Source organism: Polypterus senegalus, chromosome 14 (assembly GCF_016835505.1).
Source record: "Polypterus senegalus isolate Bchr_013 chromosome 14, ASM1683550v1, whole genome shotgun sequence".
In the NCBI taxonomy this organism is placed as follows: Eukaryota; Metazoa; Chordata; class Cladistia; order Polypteriformes; family Polypteridae; genus Polypterus; species Polypterus senegalus.
The window spans coordinates 96762273-96782115 of NC_053167.1; the positions used below are offsets into that span (position 1 = coordinate 96762273).

Genomic DNA, 19843 nt, shown 5'->3' on the forward strand with positions numbered 1-19843 from the left:
TAATGCATTAAAATTAGGGTGACAAAAGATGACTAACTTCTCAGTGTAGTAAAAATGCATGACAAAAGATAACTAGTACATATATGTCAGAATTACAAAACAGAATTAGGAAGCATAGAAGAAAAACATAATTATACATGAATCAGCTCCTTCCTTGTTTTACTGCTCAGCAGGCCTGTGCTACCCAACACATACTGTATTCCACCATCTACCTTTTCCTATTGCCAGCAATCACTTTCCTTTCCCTACCCCCTTTCTTGCATCTACCCGCTCCCTTTTATTCTTCATGTGTGCTCCACACTTACACACATTATAGTTGGGTGTGATGCCACTAAAAGGATTAAACAACTAAAACCTCTGCCATCCCTCTTCAAACATTTTCTATTAAAAATTCCAATCCCACAGGCCCTCCACATGACATGTGCTAAATGGTTTGTTCTTGTCAAAAATGGCTTGTAGGTTTCAAGCAACTGCTGTGCAATTAAAGATTTAATTTCGGTAGGTCGATAGGTCGATAGAGAGATAGATAGATCGATGGGTCGATAGGTCGATAGAGAGATAGATAGATAGATATTTAGTAGTTCACTTAACCAGCAAAATCAAGTTGTCAAGTGCTCTACCTTCATAATTAATACATGAGGCACTGTGATGTACTAGATATTCAGTTATTGTTCACTGTTTAGTTTTTGCTTTACTTTAGCTACTTCCCCTATTACAGAAAAACAATATTGCAAAATTCAGAAAAAAAAGAGTAAAAGAAGAAATCAAAGCCTTTAATGCAGGCATGTCAAACACGCGGCCCACAACAGAAATCTGTGTGGCCCGCATGACAGATCCTAGTTAGCACTAAACTTGTACAAAATCATTACTATCGTTTGTGACTGAATCATTCTGCATCTTCGGCGTTACTTATTGACTTTTCTTACTGCTGTCTTCTGACAAAAGCACGTTTTCCCACGGCATTACTGTACTGGAAACGTCATCTGCTAGTATAGTTGCAGCCGTGAAGTAGCAACCGAAGTGCTAGGCTGCAGTCCAGCAATGGAGACTCACTCAGTGAAGGGCTACAGCAAAAAGGCTGCCCCCTTCACTGAGGACACTTTTCAGAACGCTAGGTGGGCGGGGCTTTGCAGCGGAGCAGAAAGAGGAGAGAGACCACAGTGAGAGATTATTACAACAAAGTATTTTTATGTTTCTGACAGTTTCCCCATATGACACGAGTCCATAGAAATGTCGTTACTACGAAGTACATTCAGCAGCAGATACTTTCATTATGACGAAGTGACCTTGAAATGCTTCAATGAATCTCCACAGAGCAGTTAGTTCTGCGGTCACAGCTCAGTTGTGGACATTTGCACAACGATCCCCAAACAGAAACACTGTAAAAAAAATGTTCTTTCTTCGAACTTTCCTTGTACTGTTTTTTGCTGTTTTTGTTTTGTGTGGTTTTAAGTGATACATTTTCCTTATTGCTCATCAACATTTGAAAAACATCCATTAGAATTTAACTCATCACCCTTCCATAGAAATGGCATACTTGTTATATGCAAAAAAGAAGAAAAATACTGGGTTGCAAACGTATGCGAACTGCTGCATTTGAAGACGCTGAAAAAGCCGTTTTTATGTGGTTGCAGTGATGCTTGTTCAAGAAACATTCATATTAATGCGCCACTCATTCAAGAATACATGAGGTTTTTACACTCTCTTGGGACCCGGATTAACATCATACGTGGCAATAGCATTTCGGGATGCACTTCAGTGTGTCGTTCACGTTGGGTGGGGGATCCCAGATCCCAAAAGAGTTCAGAAACCTCACAATATGAAGAAGAAAAGGATAATTTGGCTTCTGATTGATAACGGTGCTGACCACAACATGCTTCCGCACTTAGATAATGTTCATGTTGAATTCCTCCCACCCAACTGCACGGCAGTGCTTCAGCCATTGGATTTGGGCATCCATTCGCACCCTGAAAATGTATCATTGCAAGGAAATGTTGAGAAAAATTCTCGTCAGCAAAACTTGTAGACAGGAGAAGATTAAAATAATGCGAAAGAAGCTATTGAAGCTGCTTCCATTTCCAACATCCTATCTTTGTGATCCACCTTTTATGCAGTGACAGCAACCAAAATGAGATTACGGAGTATACTGAACATAAGCAACACACTTCACGTGTCACTGTCTTCCATCCTCCCCAGATGGGATCGTCTGGTTGCAGGAAAAAAGCTCAGGGCTCTCACTGATTCTGCATTATGATAAGCTGTATAATTTCGATTACTAAATTAAAACAAATGTAAATTGTGTATAAAACTGCCCTACAAACCGCCCATAATCACCCTATAAACTCCAACCTCCAACAACCCACCGGTCCCTGGAAAAATTTGATTCTAGTAAAGAGGTCCTTGGTGTCAAACAGATTGCAGACCACTGGGCTACATTACTGGCTGGGCTGCTGAGACTGGCCACTGGGCAGAACTGATCATCACGAGTAGTAATAGCTCGCATATTTTCACGTTTTTTTTGCTCTAGTTTTATCTAATTTTGTGCTAGTATTGTAACGAACAGTTAGTGCAGACTACAGCTGAAGATCTGAAGTGGACACGAGATGTTGGTGAGTTGTATTAACAGATTTTTGTGATTTTGAGTTTGTATAATTAGTGTAGGTCAGGGGGCATATTGCATATCGGCTTATTTTACAATATAAACTTTGAAGTAAACTTAGTAAAGTAAAATTAGATTTTTGGAGGATTTGTTTTCCAACTTGTATTACTGAGCAATGAATTCAGTGAGCGTTTTCGCGATTTCAGTTCACACGAACAGGACTTTGTGCTGTTTACGTCACCATACTCTTACAACATTGAGAATGCGTCTGAGAATATCCAAATGGAATTGATTGAACTGCAGTTAGATTCTATTCTGGTGGCAAAATACAACGAAGTTGGTGTTCCAGGCTTGTATGCTTACCTGCCACCCTCGTATGTGCAGATCCATAAGTTGTCATCGAGAATACTGTCTATGTTCAGAAACACTTACATTTGTGAGCAATTGTTTTCGTTAATGAAAGCTACCAAAATCCCACATCACTTAAGACTTACTGTCGAGCACCTTTCATCCCTCATAAAAGTTGCAGCTGCACAAGATTTCAAGCCTGATATTTACAAACTAGTTACTAACAAGAGATGCCAAGTGTCGGGACAAAATAAATAAATCTCACACTGTAAGACTCCTATATAAGCAATGAATATAATATAATAAATATAATATAATAATATAAGGACATAGCTAAGAGGCTAAGACTAATTGTACGGTGTTGTACGAAGATTGTATTGAAATAAATTGCTTTTCTTTAAACTTTAAGTGTTACATTTTTTAAAGTTTTCAGTATTGGAAAGAAAGCTACATTAACTTTGTATAATAGTATTTGGTACAGTGCAGCCAGCTGGCCGCATATGGCAGTCGAAGCGGCCCACCAATGGTAGTGAGTTTGACATGCCTGCTTTAATGCATCAAACTAAATTTGATTTATATCAAATACTCTTAAATGTACAAGAGTTGTCAATACAAAATGAATGCTCATTCAAAACTGTAACACTTACAGAGTCTTCAGTTGTTACATCCTGCTGGTTGCTGTAGTAACCTGATTGATCATCATCATCATCCATATAAACAGGAGGCTCATAAGAAGCCAGAAAGGTGGAGGGTCGGTACAGGTGTTTGTTCAGATGATGCTGACGCTTGCTGGAAGCCTACAAGGATTTAGAGAGAATGAAATTAATTCACATAGAATATGTTCAACAATAGTAACAAAGGCAGAAATCTGAAACCCCTGCACCTGTTTTATTTTATTTATTTATATAGCACATTTTCATACAAAAAAAAAAACAGTTAAGATTTAAATATTGCAGCAAGCATTATAACTAGTAGTTAAGTATTTAATTCCACTTTGTAAGTTTCTGCAAAGAAGCCCAGGTAATTTTAAAGCTAATTTTAAAATATCCATTTTCTTTTGAAAAAGAAAATACACAAAACATGAATTCAGTAAATAAACAAATGACATAATGATAGATAAATAAGAAAAAGAAAGAAATAAGAAAGTAAAAAAATCAAGAGCTGAAAATAAAAACACTGTTTACTCTTTCGTCCTACCTATGCAGTTTAAGAGTCCCTGTTTGCAAGGTAGTGGGGTTTACCCGCTTACCTAATCAAAAATACCTCAGTATGCACTTTTTTTCCTCCATGTTTCTGCTCTATCTAAATTGTGACTCTTCTTCTAGCTCCACTGTGTTCTTGCCACACACTTTCTCATAACTACATACTCAAGAGGCCACTAAGGAGATTGCCCTTTAACCCTATCTCAGGGTCATTTTCTGACTACACTGCACTCGCTACCACACTACCTTGATGCATTATGCTACTGCCAGAGACAGTTTTTGCCAAAGGCACTTGTTGGTGTGGTCCATTCTTTATTATTCGTAATTCTGCCTAAATAGTAACTCTCTTTATCAACTGCATGTCCATCACTGCCTATACTCATTATAAACTGACACTGACAAAACTGAATCCCACTCTAAACATTGTTACTCTAGAAATAAGAATAATTATTTCAGCTTTAGAATGATCTGTCAATTGTGCAGGGAAAAGATTGGACTCATAAAATGGAGCATAAGGAAGCAAAAGCTTGCTTGCTTGCTTATTTTTTTTTTTTTTTATGTATTACAACTTGCAGCACTGGGTGTGGACATGTTTTCATTGAAAGTTTGCCAGCTAAATTATGACTGCCATTAACCAGGAAATAAACAGTTAAAAGGGGAAACAGAAAAAACGGAAAATGAAAGTAAAATAAGCATACAAACTTTTTTATTAAATGTGTAGACTTGAAAGATGCAGTGGAAGAATTTTAAAAACACTGCTGCTTTAAGAACTATGTGCCGCATTTTTTAACTATTACAATTACAAATGATGTGTATTTAATACTTCCCATTGTAGTTGTAAACTGTAGTTTTTATTGTACCTTGTCAATATGATCATCATTAATGCTATTAGTAATTAACAGCACCTAATACACAAAAGTCCATGACCTTTTTTTTTTTTTTGAAAGAATGGTTTTATTGAAAGAACATTTTCACTGTACCTTTCTGTTATACATGTATAAATTAGGTGTTCTTCCAGGTACGGGAATGCCAGCTTTTGTCAGTTTTATAAAATACTTCTGAACTCTGCTTGCAACCTGGAATAAGAAAGTTAACACTTTTAAATATTTCATTCATGAATAGAGAAAACTGTACCGTTCTATATGTTGCTCATTACAAAACAAATGGACAGTTTTTGATGCAAGTACAATTGAATAAGTGCATTTTCTTCTAACTCAGGATGTTTCAAATTGATGCATTTTTACAGACAGCCAATCTATTTGGGACTGTACACATCTTTTCATATTATTTAATGGTTTACATATATGTACTGCACATAAAATGGAGTAGTAAAGTAAACGTGTTAGTAAGCATGTTTTACAACATTCAATCACGGTAAGTTGCTCCTGAACCTGAAAAGTTCTTCTTAACAATACCATTTTTCAACCACACTGCATATGACTCATGTTTCTGCATAAGGAGTATGTCACATTAATTCAAAGAAGAGAAGCTGAAGAGCCTGGTCAACTGAAATTGTGCGTCACTAATTAAAAAAAAGTAAAATTAACCTAGCTTCTTGATAGTGTATGCTCAATATGATGCACAGCTTAACACAGCTCATCGTCTTTTCCTCAAAAACAAAACAGATTGTGCCAAACAGTGACAATTTTTAATGATTTTGTGTATTTAAGCTTATTCTAAATTTCTATTTCACTACATTTTATATCTTTGTTTGCTTCACTACAACATGCTTGCACAGTTTCTACATTTATCACTAAATATCTGTCTAAACTTTAAAAACTGACTCTGAAATTGTGTATAAAAGTGTAAGAAATTCAAAAGGGAGTATAAATGTTTTTCTTTTTTTACATAATCTTAACTTTCTTTTCTTCAACATACATTTCAGAAGTACGTTTTACAGTGAGACAAGTCCATCATGCTGGCAATTGAGCCATTCATCAGCACGAGAGTGGTCAAGACCCAGTATTCTGAAAGTCTTCTAAAGGAGTCTTGACTAGCACAGAACAGCAAATGTTATGATAGCTGTGTGAGGAATAATATACTGTGAAGGAGTGAGAAATGGCCATTTAAAGTGGAATATGTAGCAAAGATGGAAACCACTTAGCTGAGAATAATCAGATGGATACATGGACTGTCACAGAGTTAAAAGTATAACAAAGGACAAGTTAAGACAAAGACTTGGTATAAAGATTATACAGTACGTTTTATGCTAGGGAGAAACAGAATAAGGTGGTTTTGGAAAGCTGACAGAAAAAAGCAGAAGATGATTTAGTGAAGAGATATACCAAAATGAATATGGAGGAGATGAGTTCAATAGGGAGGGCAACAACGACATGGTTGGAGGTGATGTCAGATACTATAAGGAAAGGGGGAAAAAGACTTCACATCAAATAATGCCCCAGTACAGTACAGATTAGAGGAAAAAGATTTCAGGGCAATCAGTTAACTTGGTAAACCTGGATATTAGATCTTCAGCCATTAATTATGATACTGTGATATACAAAATAAGATGTATTAACAATGCTGCATTATTAGTATGTCAATTTTAATTACTCATTGTTATTTAAACTTTTCAAACACATCTAACTATATACTGTACTTTCATTTACTAAAAAGACAAAATGAAGTGAATAAAAATAATCAACAGCAGTGCTACAAACAATACTGCACCTGTTTTGCTGTCCTATTGCCCAGCTCATCTGCTATCTTCTGCCAGCGTTTAGACTCAATTTCTTCTGGAGGATACTTCAAAAGCAGTTGTTCCAATTTTTTCTGGAGATAAAATAACTTTGTATAACTTGAACTACACTTAACGCATGACTGCAGAAGACAATCTACCTTCTTCTAAAATGAAGAAAAATATTTAGGCAATTTATTTTCAAATAGTGGTACTTCAGTGGTTTATACTTTAACTACAGAATTGAGGTATACAATATACAGTGGGTACGGAAAGTATTCACACCACCTTCAATTTTTCACTCTTTGTTTTATTGCAGCCATTTGCTAAAATCATTTAAATTAATTTTTTCCGTCATTAATGTACACACAGCACCCCATATTGACAGACAAAAAAAAGAATTTTTGAAATTGTTGCAGATTTATTAAAAAAAAAACTGAAATATCACATGGTCCTAAGTATTCAGACCCTTTGCTGTGACACTCATATATTTAACTCAGGTGCTTTCCATTTTTTCTGATCATCCTTGAGATCACCTTCATTTGAGTCCAGCTGTGTTTGATTATACTGATTGGACTTTGATTAGGAAAGCCACACACCTGTCTATATAAGACCTTACAGCTCACAATGCATGTCAGAGCAAATGAGAATCATGAGGTCAAAGGAACTGCCTGAAGAGCAAAGAGACTGAATTGTGGCAAGGCACAGATCTGGCCAAGGTTACAAAAAAATTTCTGCTGCACTTAAGGTTCCCAAGAGCACAGTGGCCTCCATAATCCTTAAATGGAAGACGTTTGGGACGACCAGAACCCTTCCTAGAGCTGGCCGTCCGGCCAAGCTGAGCTAACCGGGGGAGAAGAGCCTTGGTGAGAGAGGTAAAGAAGAACCCAAAGATCACTTTGGCTGAGCTCCAGAGATGCAGTCAGGAGATGGGAGAAAGTTGTAGAAAGTCAACCATCACTGCAGCCCTCCACCAGTCAGGGCTTTATGGCAGAGTGGCCTGTCGGAAGCCTCTCCTCAGTGCAAGACACATGACAGCCCGCATGGAGTTTGCTAAAAGACACCTGAAGGACTCTGAGATGGTGAGAAATAAGATTCTCTGGTCTGATGAGACCAAGATAGAACTTTTTGGCCTTAATTCTAAGCAGTATGTGTGGAGACAACCAGGCACTGCTCATCACTTGTCCAATACAGTCCCCACAGTGAAGCATGGCGGTGGCAGCATCATGCTGTGGGGGGTTTTTCAGCTGCAGGGACAGGACGACTGGTTGCAATCGAGGGAAAGATGAATGCGCCAAGTACAGGGATATCCTGGACAAAAACCTTTCCAGAGTGCTAAGGACCTCAGACTGGGCGAAGGTTTACCTTCCAACAAGACAATGACCCTAAGCACACAGCTAAAATAACGAAGGAGTGGCTTCACAACAACTCTGTGACTGTTCTTGAATGGCCCAGCCAGAGCCCTGACTTAAACCCAATTGAGCATCTCTGAGAGACCTAAAATGGCTGTCCACCACGCGTTTACCATCCAACCTGACAGAACTGGAGAGGATCTGCAAGGAGGAATGGCAGAGGATCCCCAAATCCAGGTGTGAAAAACTTGTTGCATCTTTCCCAAGAAGACTCATGGCTGTATTAGCTCAAAAGGGTGCTTCTACTAAATACTGAGCAAAGGGTCTGAATACTTAGGACCATGTGATATTTCAGTTTTTCTTTTTAATAAATCTGCAACAATTTCAAAAATTCTTTTTTGTCTGTCAATATGGGGTGCTGTGTGTACATTAATGAGGAAAAAATTAATTTAAATGATTTTAGCAAATGGCTGCAATATAACAAAGAGTGAAAAATTGAAGGGGAACGTTCTTTTTCACCAAGCCCAAATTAATTCTTTTTCCCCAGCATTTTATTTTTCCCCATCAACAGGAAAAAATTTTTGCAAGGCTCGGGAAATCACTCTAAAACACACCCCCGAAAACTTTCCCAAGCAAATAATTTCGGTAAAAGGTTTTAAAGTTTTGAGGTGGATGAACTGAAAAATTGATTCCAAATTTTTTATAACCCAAACCCCCAAAAAGGGGAAGGTGAAATTTTTACTTAAAGTTAAAATGGTTACAAAATTTTTGGCTTAAAGGGTAAGGGCCCTTTTTTCAAAAACCCCCTTCATTTTGGGGCCCCCCCTTTTTTCTATTCGGGTGTTTTCCGGTCCCGGGGGGGTTTTTCCAAAAAATTTCTTTAAATTTCCCCCTTCCTTGTTTTGCGTTTCCTTTCCCCCACTGATGCTGAAACCCTTTTAAATCCCCTTTAAACCGGCTTTTTCCCACTCTTTTGGGTTTTTTTCTCCGTTCTTAATTTTGTTAAATAAGTTTAAATTTTGGTTGGTTTTTTATTTTTAAGAAAAATTACTTTAAATTTGGTTCCCCCGAACTTTTAACCTTTTTTAATTCCCAGGGAAAACCCCCCCTTTTTTTGGGGGCCCCCTTAAAAAAAGGGGCCTTTTTTTTGGGGATTTCCCGAATTTTTAAAGAAACTAATTCCCTTTTGGGGGGGAAAAAAATTGGGTTTCCAAATAAAAACCCCGGAAAAGGGATTTGAAACCTTTTTTCCCCCCTTTCCCAAATTTTTCTTCCCCGGGGTTTGGCATTTTTTTTGGGGACGGCCATTTAATTTAGGCCCCAATTTTAATTCTGGAAACCTTTTTTGGGTTTTAAAGTACTTTTATTGAATTTTACCTTTGGACAAAGGTTTTTAAAAAGGTTGGCTTTTTAATGAATTCCCGGAATAATTATTCCCCCAGGGGGGGGGTAAATTTTTTTTTTGATTGTTTCCACCCTTCCGGCCCCCTTGGACTGTTTTTAATTTTGGTTTTTTTTTGGCCCCTTTGTAAGGTTTTTTTTCAGTTTTTTTTTAAAACCCTTTTCAAGGGGGTACCCGAAAAAAATTTTTTTTCCAAAAATTTTTTTTTTTAAAACCCAAACCTTTGGGAAAACCATTTAAATTACCTTTTTTAAAAAACAAACCCTTGGGAAAATTTTTTACCTTGGTTTTTTGGTTTAAAACCCAAGTGAAAAAAAAAATTTTTTGGGGAAAAAACTTTTTTTGATGTTTAATAAAGATAATTTTTTAAAATCCAAAAATGGATATGAAGTTATCAATGAAACTGGTTGTATACTTACACGCTTTAAAATGTCAAGTCATTAACACAAGTCCCCAAAAAACTTCATTTTTAAACAAACCATGAAACTCAAACGTGCGGCAATAACTGTGGATATAAACAAGATTATGTTCCCCGGGGCTATCGTTTTATGCTTAAGAGTAAGCTCAGCGCCCCGGGGCATTTAAAACCAATCACAATGTATATATTTGGGCGGTCCCCGCAGTTTATCCCGCCAAGTCCCCAACCGCCAGATGGGCACCCCCTGCAGTATGGAGGTGCCCCAAGACCAAGGGGGATGGATTATGTAGTTTTTTCCCCCCCGGTACCAAGGGGGGAAAAAGGCTGCGGGGGGACCCAAAAACTTATTTGGCACTGGCCGGGAAATTCTCAAGGAAGGGGCGGACTTTGGGGTGAAGAAAATACTTTTCCGCCGGGTATCAAGATCATGGGGTGGGGGGGAACACTTCGGGTTGGGGAAAAAAACTTTGGGACCCCGGCGGGACCTGAGCTGGGTGGTGGAGGGGAAAGCGCCTGGGGGTGGAGGTTGGGTTATATTGATTTTTATTGTAATTGTGATTTATGAAAATAGGGAGTGGAGGTTTTGGTACATTTTTAATAAATTAAAACATTGTGGAATTTTTAAAATGTTTGGGGGTACCTGAGGGTTAAAAGGGGCACTCCCCCCACTGAAATTATATATATATATATATTATATATATATATATATATATATATTATATAATAATATTTAAATAATATATATATATATATATATATATATATATATATATATATATATATATATATATATTATATATATATATATATATATATATGACACAACACTATAACAGTGAAAAACATTTTTGACAATCATGTTGGTTTTTTTTAAAAAGTTTCCTTTTAATTTTCATTTTCTTTAACACACTACTTCTCGCCGGGGAGTATTTTAATAAATAAAAAGGGGTCATTTTTTTTGCTTTTAACTACTGTTTAACTTAAAAGAAAAAGCTAGACTGAATAAGCACAGGCAAAACCCCCGGGGTGGATGGGGCCCCCAAAAATAATTTCTTCATTCTGGCCCCCCCTTAAGATGCCATTTTTAAAATCTAGTCTTAATCTTGCAGTTTTTACTCAACAAAGACCCTTTTTCATTAACTTCGGATAAACAAAAAACTATTGCTAAAGGTCAATCACGCTTACAGAAAGGGGAATCAGCAAATTAATTCATCCCGCAATCCTTTTTAAAAGTCCCGTTGCCTCTGTAACATAGAAAACTTCAAATCATTGATTCAGTTCTCCCCTTTTTAGCATCCTTCCTTGCTTTTCCCCTCTCCCGGGTTGTTCCCCTTTTTTCTTCGAGTTAAAACCCCCAAACTTTCCTTGGGCCTTTTGTCAAGCCCTCAACATCAAAAATACTTACCCACGGTGGGGCCTTTTCAAACATAAAACCCCCATCTCAAATTGAACCCTGTATTCCCCCTTGGCAGAAAACAGAAAAAGGGGAAAGGTTTAATAGTTCGGTTATGACATTACACTCAAAGTACATTTTTAAAATTCCCCCTTTTTCTAGATTCTTTTTCCCCCTACAACCCATTCAGTCACTGAGCCCCTTGGGGGTTCTTTTACTCGCCCAAAAAAACCTCTGTATTTTTCTGTTTCATATTTTATTCCAAAGGGGAAAAACTCTCTGTACCCTTTTCTTTTGTCAAAATCTTATAAATTTTCTCTTTTCTTTGGTCCCCAAAACATTTCTCCCCCCTTTTTCATGCCCCACCTGGGGGGCTGTTTTCCCCTATGGTTGTGTTCTAAAACCCCAAAATACCCCAAAACCTAGATTAAAAATTTTACAAATTTTTCCCACTCCCCAAAAGTGGCATCTGATGGGCCTCATTGCCGATCCTCTCCTAGAAAGATCTCTTTTTACCAAGAACTTTCCTCCCCTTTTTCTCCCCTTTTTAACCAAAATCTCCCATGGTCTTTTTTTCTTGCAGCATTCTTTTGTTATAAATCTTTCTTCTTTTAGACCTTTCTTCTTCTCTTTAAAAACCCTGAAAAAAAGCTGTTTTGTTGGGTACCCTGCACCAAAAAATTTTTTGCTTCCAGCTGAAAGACACCTGTTGTTCTGTTTCAGCTGCCAGTCCCCTTTTTTTAATCTTTGGGTTTTCCCCAGCATGGCTCAATAGTGCTTAAAGTATGTAATTAAAAAAAGGTTTGTGCACCAAATGTGTATATCTTGTTTTAACTTATTGACTATTTTTGCTATTAATGTTTTCTTGTTTTCTTTTTTCTTTTATTAACCCCCTCGAATTTTTGGGGGGGGACAAAATATATTTCTTATTGTTTATATCCCCATCATTTTGATTTTTTAAAAAAGTTATCAAAAAAATTTTAAAAAAAAAATGTACAAAATAAGGAACAAAAAATAAAAAAAAACCTTTTGAGTTTTTTACCTTTTTAATGGTAAATTGGTTAAAAGTATCAGGTTTTGGGTTTGATCATTTTCCTTAATTCCCAAAAAGGCCAATAATCAACAAAAAAAAATATTTTTTAAAATGGATGGAATTGGGGAAATTTAAAACTAAACAAACCATAGAAAACACATTATTATTTTAAAGAGATCTTTTAAAAAGAATTCTTTTTAAAAGGTTTTTAAACAAAATGAAACTGGAGCTTATATTTAAAAATGTTGTTTGAGAATCTTCGTTGTTTACCCAGTGTTAAAATTCACACGATTCTAAAGTTGTTTTAAATAAACTGGGATGGATAAAAGTAAAACCCGAAAGACAAAATTAAAGGGGTTAGCAATGAAAATTAATGTTTATTTAAATATTAAAGATATAGTCATTTAAAAAAAGAGTAGAAATGGATTGGAAAACCTTCAGATATGAATAGCCTTCCAGCTATCCCTTGGGAACAATATATATCAATGTCAAAAAAAAACAATTTTTTTTTTTGGTTTTTCATAAATTGAAACCCTTTAATTAGTGTTTAAAATTTTTTCTTATATAACCTTTTTTCACAGTAAAATAAGGTTTTTTTCGAAAGATTTTCAATTGATAAATAATTAAAATCAAAGATATGAAACATTTTCCAAAATTGTGTAAGCCAGCTGTGACTATGACTGCCAATAAATGCTTTTTATTTCCTTTTTTTTGTTTTAACCCCAAAAAGATTTTGTATTTTATAAATTACAGGGACCTCCTATCAATCTTGCCCCTTTTGGATTTACATTGTGATCTTGGGGGACCAGGAAGTAGGTGGAGACCCTGGGGAAGAGATATGCCCTTTTGAGGAAATGGTCAGTAAAACAAAACAGAATATAGGGGCCTAAAAGAGGGAGGTACAGTGGGGATACAGGTAGTAGAGATGGAAAGGTGGGAAGTTTAAATAATTAAAAATTTTATGTTCTAATGTTATAAAAAAAAAACTTGGGGCAAAAATAAAGGAAAAGGTGTTTTGAGAGGTAAAAAACAGAGGCAGGAAGGGGGGAGAAGAGGTCAGGGCCTTTTGCCCTGGCTCCACGTGGTTCTAAACTACTTGTTTAAAAAAAAATATTCTTTGAGGATCTTTCAAACTTTTTAAAAATATGGGAAAACCAATTAAAAAAATTTTGGGTTTTGCTTTTTTTTTGGGGGTGGGGGGGTGTTGAAAAAATTCCCCTTCTTTGAAATTCTCTTGTTTTTTCTTCCCTTTTTTTTTAGATAATTATACTACACAGGAGCAGTATAAAGTGAAATGCTTAAGCCCTTCACCTATGGTTCAGCATGTTAGTTGATGGCTGTCGCTGAATTGTTCAGTTGTGCTTTCAAGTGTACCGAAATAGCCAAATATTTAACACCTTTGGACAACCGCCAATGCCTCTTAAACATCTTAGATTCACTGGTGATGATTTCAGTAGTGGACACTTTGATGTTTATGAATGTTTAAACTCTCAAAAAATGGATATGAAGTTATCAATGAAACTGGTTGTATACTTACAACGCTTGACAGATGTCGAATGTCACTTCAACACAAGTCCTACAAATACTGTCGTAATTGAAACAAACCATGAAACTCAAACCGATTATGACAGCAGCAATCAAGCTGTGAGATATGAAACAAGATTACTGTTCACACTGGCCAACTATGCGTTGCATGCTTAAGAGTAAGCTCAGCGCACAGCTTGGTCATATTACAACCACATATCACACATGTATATATTGTGGACGGTACCCAGCAGTTTATCCCGGCCAAGTCCCCCAAGCCGCCAGATGGAGCACTCCCTGCAGTATGGAGGTGCCCCTAAGACCAGCAGGGAGGCATGGATTATGTAGTTTTTATCCTCCAGCCCTGCTGGATACCACAGGGGCGCAAGAGAGCTGCAGGAGGACCAAAGACTTATTTGTGCACTATGACCGGAAGTTCATCATAGGAAAGGCGGCGGACTTCGGGATGAAGAAAAGTACTTTTACCTGACCGGAAGTGATACAAGATCACATGGACTGGGGATTTGGAACACTTCGGGTCAGGGAATATAAACGACTGAGGAGCTCCCAGGCGGACCTGAGCTGGGTGGTAGGAGAACCCAGCAGCGTCTGGGAGTGGAGGATTGTGATTATTATTGATTTATTATTGTAATTGTGATTTATGAATATAGTGGAGTGGAGGGTGCTTGGTGCACATTATTATAATAAATATAATCATTGTGGCAATTTTACCAGGTGTTTGGCGTGGTACCTGAGGGTTCAAGAGAGCACTACTGCCCCCTACTGCGACAATATATATATATATATATATATATATATATATATATATATATATATATATATATATATATATATATATATATATATATATATATATATATATATATATATATATATATATATATATATATATATATATGTATATATATATATATATATATATATGACAGCAACACTCATAACAGTGACAAAACATTTACATTGACAATCATGTTACGTTATTTTCAAAATGTTTCCTTTAATTTTTCATTACTTCTTTAACACACTACTTCTCAGCTGCAAAGCTTGCGGGTATTTACTAGCCAATAAAAGGTGTCATTTTGCTTGACTTCTAACTACTAGTTGAACTTAAAAGAATCGCTAGACTGAATAAGCACAGGCAAGACCCCAGGGATGGATGGGCTCCTGCCAGAAGTAATTTCTTCATTCTGGCCCCTCTTCAAGATGGCCATTTAAACTCTAGTCTTAATCTTGCAGTTATTACTCAACTTAACAGACCTTTCTCATTAACTCGGATAAACAAAAAACTATTAGCTAAAGGTCTGAATCACAGCTTACAGAAAGGTAATCAGCAAATTAATTCATCCCGATCAATCTGGCTTCATACAGTCACGGTTAGCCTCTGATAACATCAGAAGACTTCTGCAAGTCATTGATTCAGTTCTCTCCCTTTCTAGCATCCTTCCTTGCTTTGCCACTCTCTCTTCGGGTTGTTCCTTTTATCTTCTTGAAGTCTAAAGCCTCCAAACTTTCCTTGGGACCTTTTTTGTCATACGCCATCAACATCTGTAAAAAATACTTGCACCCACTGGTAAAGGGCACTCTTTCACTTCAACATTTCATAATCCCATTATCTCAATAGGTAGCCAACCCTGTGTATTTCCCTCTTGGCAGCACACAGAAATCAGTGTGCTAGGAGATTTGTTTAATAGTTCAGGATTTATGACATTACACTCTTTACAAGTACATTTTAAATTCCCCTTGTTCTAGATTCTTTTTCCACCTACAACTCCATTCAGTGCACTGAGCACGTGGGGTTTCTCTGACTGCGCCCGTACCAAATCACTCACTGTACTCTCTGCTTTCATATTTCTATTCCAAAGGGGAAAAAACTCTCTGTACCCTCTACTCTTTACTGTGCAAAGCATCTTATAAAGCTCTGCTCTTTTCTTTGGTCCACAGACATTTCTCCTCTCTCTTCATGCCCCACCTGGGGCACTGTTTTCGCCAATATAAGGTTGTGTTCTAAAAACCCAAACTATCAGCAAACCTAGATCAGAATTCTACACAGAATTTATCCTACTCCCCAATAAGTGGCATCTGATGGGCCTCATTGCCGATCCTCTCCGTCAGATATGATCTCTTGGTTTACCAAGAACTTTCCTCCTGTCTTCTCCTTTTGAACACACATCTGTCACCTATGGTCTTTTCTTTCTTGCAGCATTCTTTTGTTACCTCAAATCTTTCTTCTTTTAGACCTTTCTATACTTCTGCTTAAAACCTCTGAAAATAAGCTGTTTTGTTGGAGTACCCTGGCAGCCAAATTAATTATTGCTTCCAGCTGAAAGACACCTGAATATGTTCTGTTGTCAGCTGCCAGTCCGCCTTTTGTAACTTAATACATTTGGAGTTTTCACCAGCATGGCTCAATAGTGCTTAAAGTGATGTAATTAAAACCTGGTTTGCTGCTACTCAAATGTGTATATCTTGAATTGTAACTTATTGACTATTTTTGCTAGTTATAGATGTTTACTTGTTTTCTTTTGTCTTTTTATTAACCCCTTGGCTCAGGGTGGCTGGGAGAGGGAGCAAAATATATTTGCTTATTGTTTATATCCTATCATTTTGGATTTATTTAATAAAAAGTTGATCATAAAAAAATTTAACAAAAACAATGTACAAAATAAGGAACAAAAGTAAAAACAAAGCCATTTTTGCAGTTTCTTACCTGTTCTTCAATGGTCCAAAGTTGGTTAAAAGTATCAGGTTTGGTTTGATCATATACTCTTCCTCTAATTACCTAAAAAAAGGCATAATAATCAACAGAGAAAACATATTCTTTTCCAAAATGTGATGGAATTCAGGAATTAAATCTAAACAAACTCATAGAAAGCACACACATTATTATTTTTAAAGAGATCTTTAACAATGAATTCTTATAAAGGTTTTGCGAAACAGAATGAAACTGTACTATGATGCTGTATATATTAAAGATGTTAGTTTGAGAATCTTCTTGTTAGTGTTCACCTTCTTTTAGTGTTAAAATTCAGTGACAAGACGACAGATTCCTAAACGTAATAGCATTTTAAATAAACTGGGGATGGATAAAAGTGTACTGGCCAATGAAAGACAAAATTAAGGGATATTCTAGCAATGAAAATAATGAATGTTGCATTTAAATATTAAAGATCATAGCTGCGGTGAAGAAGAGTAGAAATGTGATTGGAAAAACCTTACTAGATATGAATAGTCACTTCCAGCTATCACATTAGGCAACATACTATATATCAATGTCAAAGGGAAAACTAATTTTTGTTTTATGGAATTTGCTCATAAATTGAATGTCCTCTTCAATTAGTGTTTAAAATTTTTTTCTTACTATAACATTTTAACACAGTAAATATGAAAGCTTGTTTACTGCAATCTGATTTTACAAGTCCTGATAAATAATTATAAATCAACCAGATATGAAACATTTTCCAAAAATTAGTGCATAATGCCTAGCTGTGACTATGACTGCCAAGTCGAAATGCTTTTCTATTTACTCATTTTAGTGTGTGTTTAGGCCACATTGTGTGTGCGTATTTGTGTATTATATAAAGTCTACAGGGACCTCCTATCTAATCTTGTCTTGTGGATGACATTGTGATCTGTGGCGAGACCAGGAAGTAGGTGGAGGAGACCCTGGAGAGGTAGAGATATGCTCTAGAGAGGAGAGGAATGATGGTCAGTATGAACAAGACAGAATATATGTGTCCTAATGAGAGGGAGGTCAGCAGAATGGTGAGGATACAGGTAGTAGAGATGGCAAAGGTGGAGAAGTTTAAATAATTAAATAATTCTCATGTTCTAATGTTATAATATAAAATACTTGGGATCAAAAGTACAGAGTAATGGGAAGTGTGTTATTGAGAGGTAAAGAACAGAGTGCAGGAAGGGTGGAGAAGAGTGTCAGGACTGATTTGTGACACATGGGCTCCACTGTGGTTCTAAACTACTTGAAATTAAGAAAAAAAAATATTCGCTTAGAGGATCTGTTCAAAACTTTTTAAAAATATGGCAAGACCTAATTAAAAAAAAGTTTAGGTTATGCTTTTATATTTTGGGGGGTGGTGGGGTGTTGAAACGATATCCTCCCTTCTTTGAAATTGCTCTTGTTATTGGCTCTCCTCTTTTTTTCTTGGGCGGGGGTTGATTTTAGGTTTGACTTGATTGTGTGTAATAAATTCAGTGGCTTAACTATGATATCAGTATACCTTGGGGTATCTAAGGGTGCCACAGACCTCCTACAGAATGACTTCAAGCTAAAAGGCACCTTTCCTATGTTGAAGATGTCCATTTTGCTGTCAAGTACAATCTCATAATCGCTCAAATTACCAGTCTCACATACTCACAACTATAGACCAACTTTTGCCAGCTCCGATATATATATATATATATATATATATATATATATATATATATATATATATATATATATATATATATATATATATATATATATATATATATATATATATATATATATACACACACACACACACAAATTTCCACACACACACACACACATATATATATATATATATATATATATATATATATATATATGATATAAAAATATTTTTTTTTAATGTGATCGCGAAAATTCAGATTGAGTTGACGCGCACAAGCCCGCGTGCTAATGTGGTTTTACCTGCGTGCCTCAATAAGTTACCCTCCCCTCACTCTTACTTTTTTACCGTTCATCTAATGAATACACTGAGTATGGCTTTACCAAAACAATCATTGATCGTGAATAAAGTATCCATTATTCATAAAGCTTCAATTGGTGATCTGTCTTTCTGCGTTAACGCATATTTTTTCATCGTCTCAAACCAAAGGGGATCTTGAAGTTAAAATGAATAAAAATGCGTGCGTACATACTCTGTGCATCCCCTCTCTGGAATCGAACCTCGGACGTCGGCGCTAAAGGTGAAGCCTCTACTATTGCGCCACGGCGTGTGGTTTATCTATTTGGCGTAGCAGTGTAATTAGGTTTTGTTCAGCACTCTTTGGAACTGTTGCTTTTTGTCTGCGCCTCCGTCCAGTTCCGTGAGCGCTGAATATAGTTTTATATGTCACTCGCTCGCATCTAATCGTTTCGCTGCCTTCTTAATTATATAATGCATGTTTTCTTAAGCGCTTTTTGGAGCTCTTCCTGGTTTTCATTATTACTGTGTAATTACGTGGGAGGCATGATGATGTCACACGAAACTCCGCCCCCCTACATTTACACCTTGCTTTCTTTACGAAGTAGCAGCACTCATGAATATGGTAGTATATGTCATTCCTTTCGCTTCTTATTGTTTAGCTGCCTTCTCAATTATATAATGCATTTTTCTTCAGCGCGTTTTGAGCTCTTCCTGGTTTTCTACATTAGATGCGTTGACAGTCAGTTCGCGTGATTACGTGGGAGGCGTGATGTCACCGCGAAACTCTACTTACGGCTTTCAGCTCAACTCCATTACAGTAAATGGAAAATAGCTTCTAGTTATGACCATTATGCATAGAATTTCGAAATGAAACCTGCCCAACTTTTGTAAGGAAGCTGTAAGGAATGAGCCTGCCAAATTTCAGCCTTCTACCTACACGGCAAGTTGGAGAATTAGTGATGAGTCAGTCAGTGAGTCAGTCAGTCAGAGAGGGCTTTGCCTTTTATTAGTATAGATATACATACATATATATATATACATATCTATCTATCATGCATTACCTAATTTCGCTCTGAGCTGAGCTCCGCGGCTAACGCCGTCATTTGAAGCAACTTCGTCACACTGCCACCAAATACTCACAGAAAAATCCACAAGTTAATACACACGCTGTCTCTAGAGTTTCTCCACACTGAATCCTCCAGGC

At 36.6% G+C, this 19843-nt stretch overlaps 1 protein-coding gene across 2 annotated transcripts in view; it reads right to left on the minus strand.

The window, feature by feature from the left end:
- The window catches only part of zzz3 (zinc finger, ZZ-type containing 3), a 152901-nt gene that overhangs the window by 18047 nt on the left and 115011 nt on the right, over positions 1-19843 (minus strand). For both annotated transcript variants that reach the window (XM_039736042.1, XM_039736041.1), the window contains 4 exons: positions 16677-16748; positions 6820-6921; positions 5130-5225; positions 3595-3744 (listed from right to left, as the gene is read on the minus strand). In XM_039736042.1, the coding sequence (XP_039591976.1) occupies positions 3595-3744; positions 5130-5225; positions 6820-6921; positions 16677-16748 (420 nt within the window). The remainder of the gene's footprint in view (positions 1-3594; positions 3745-5129; positions 5226-6819; positions 6922-16676; positions 16749-19843) is intronic.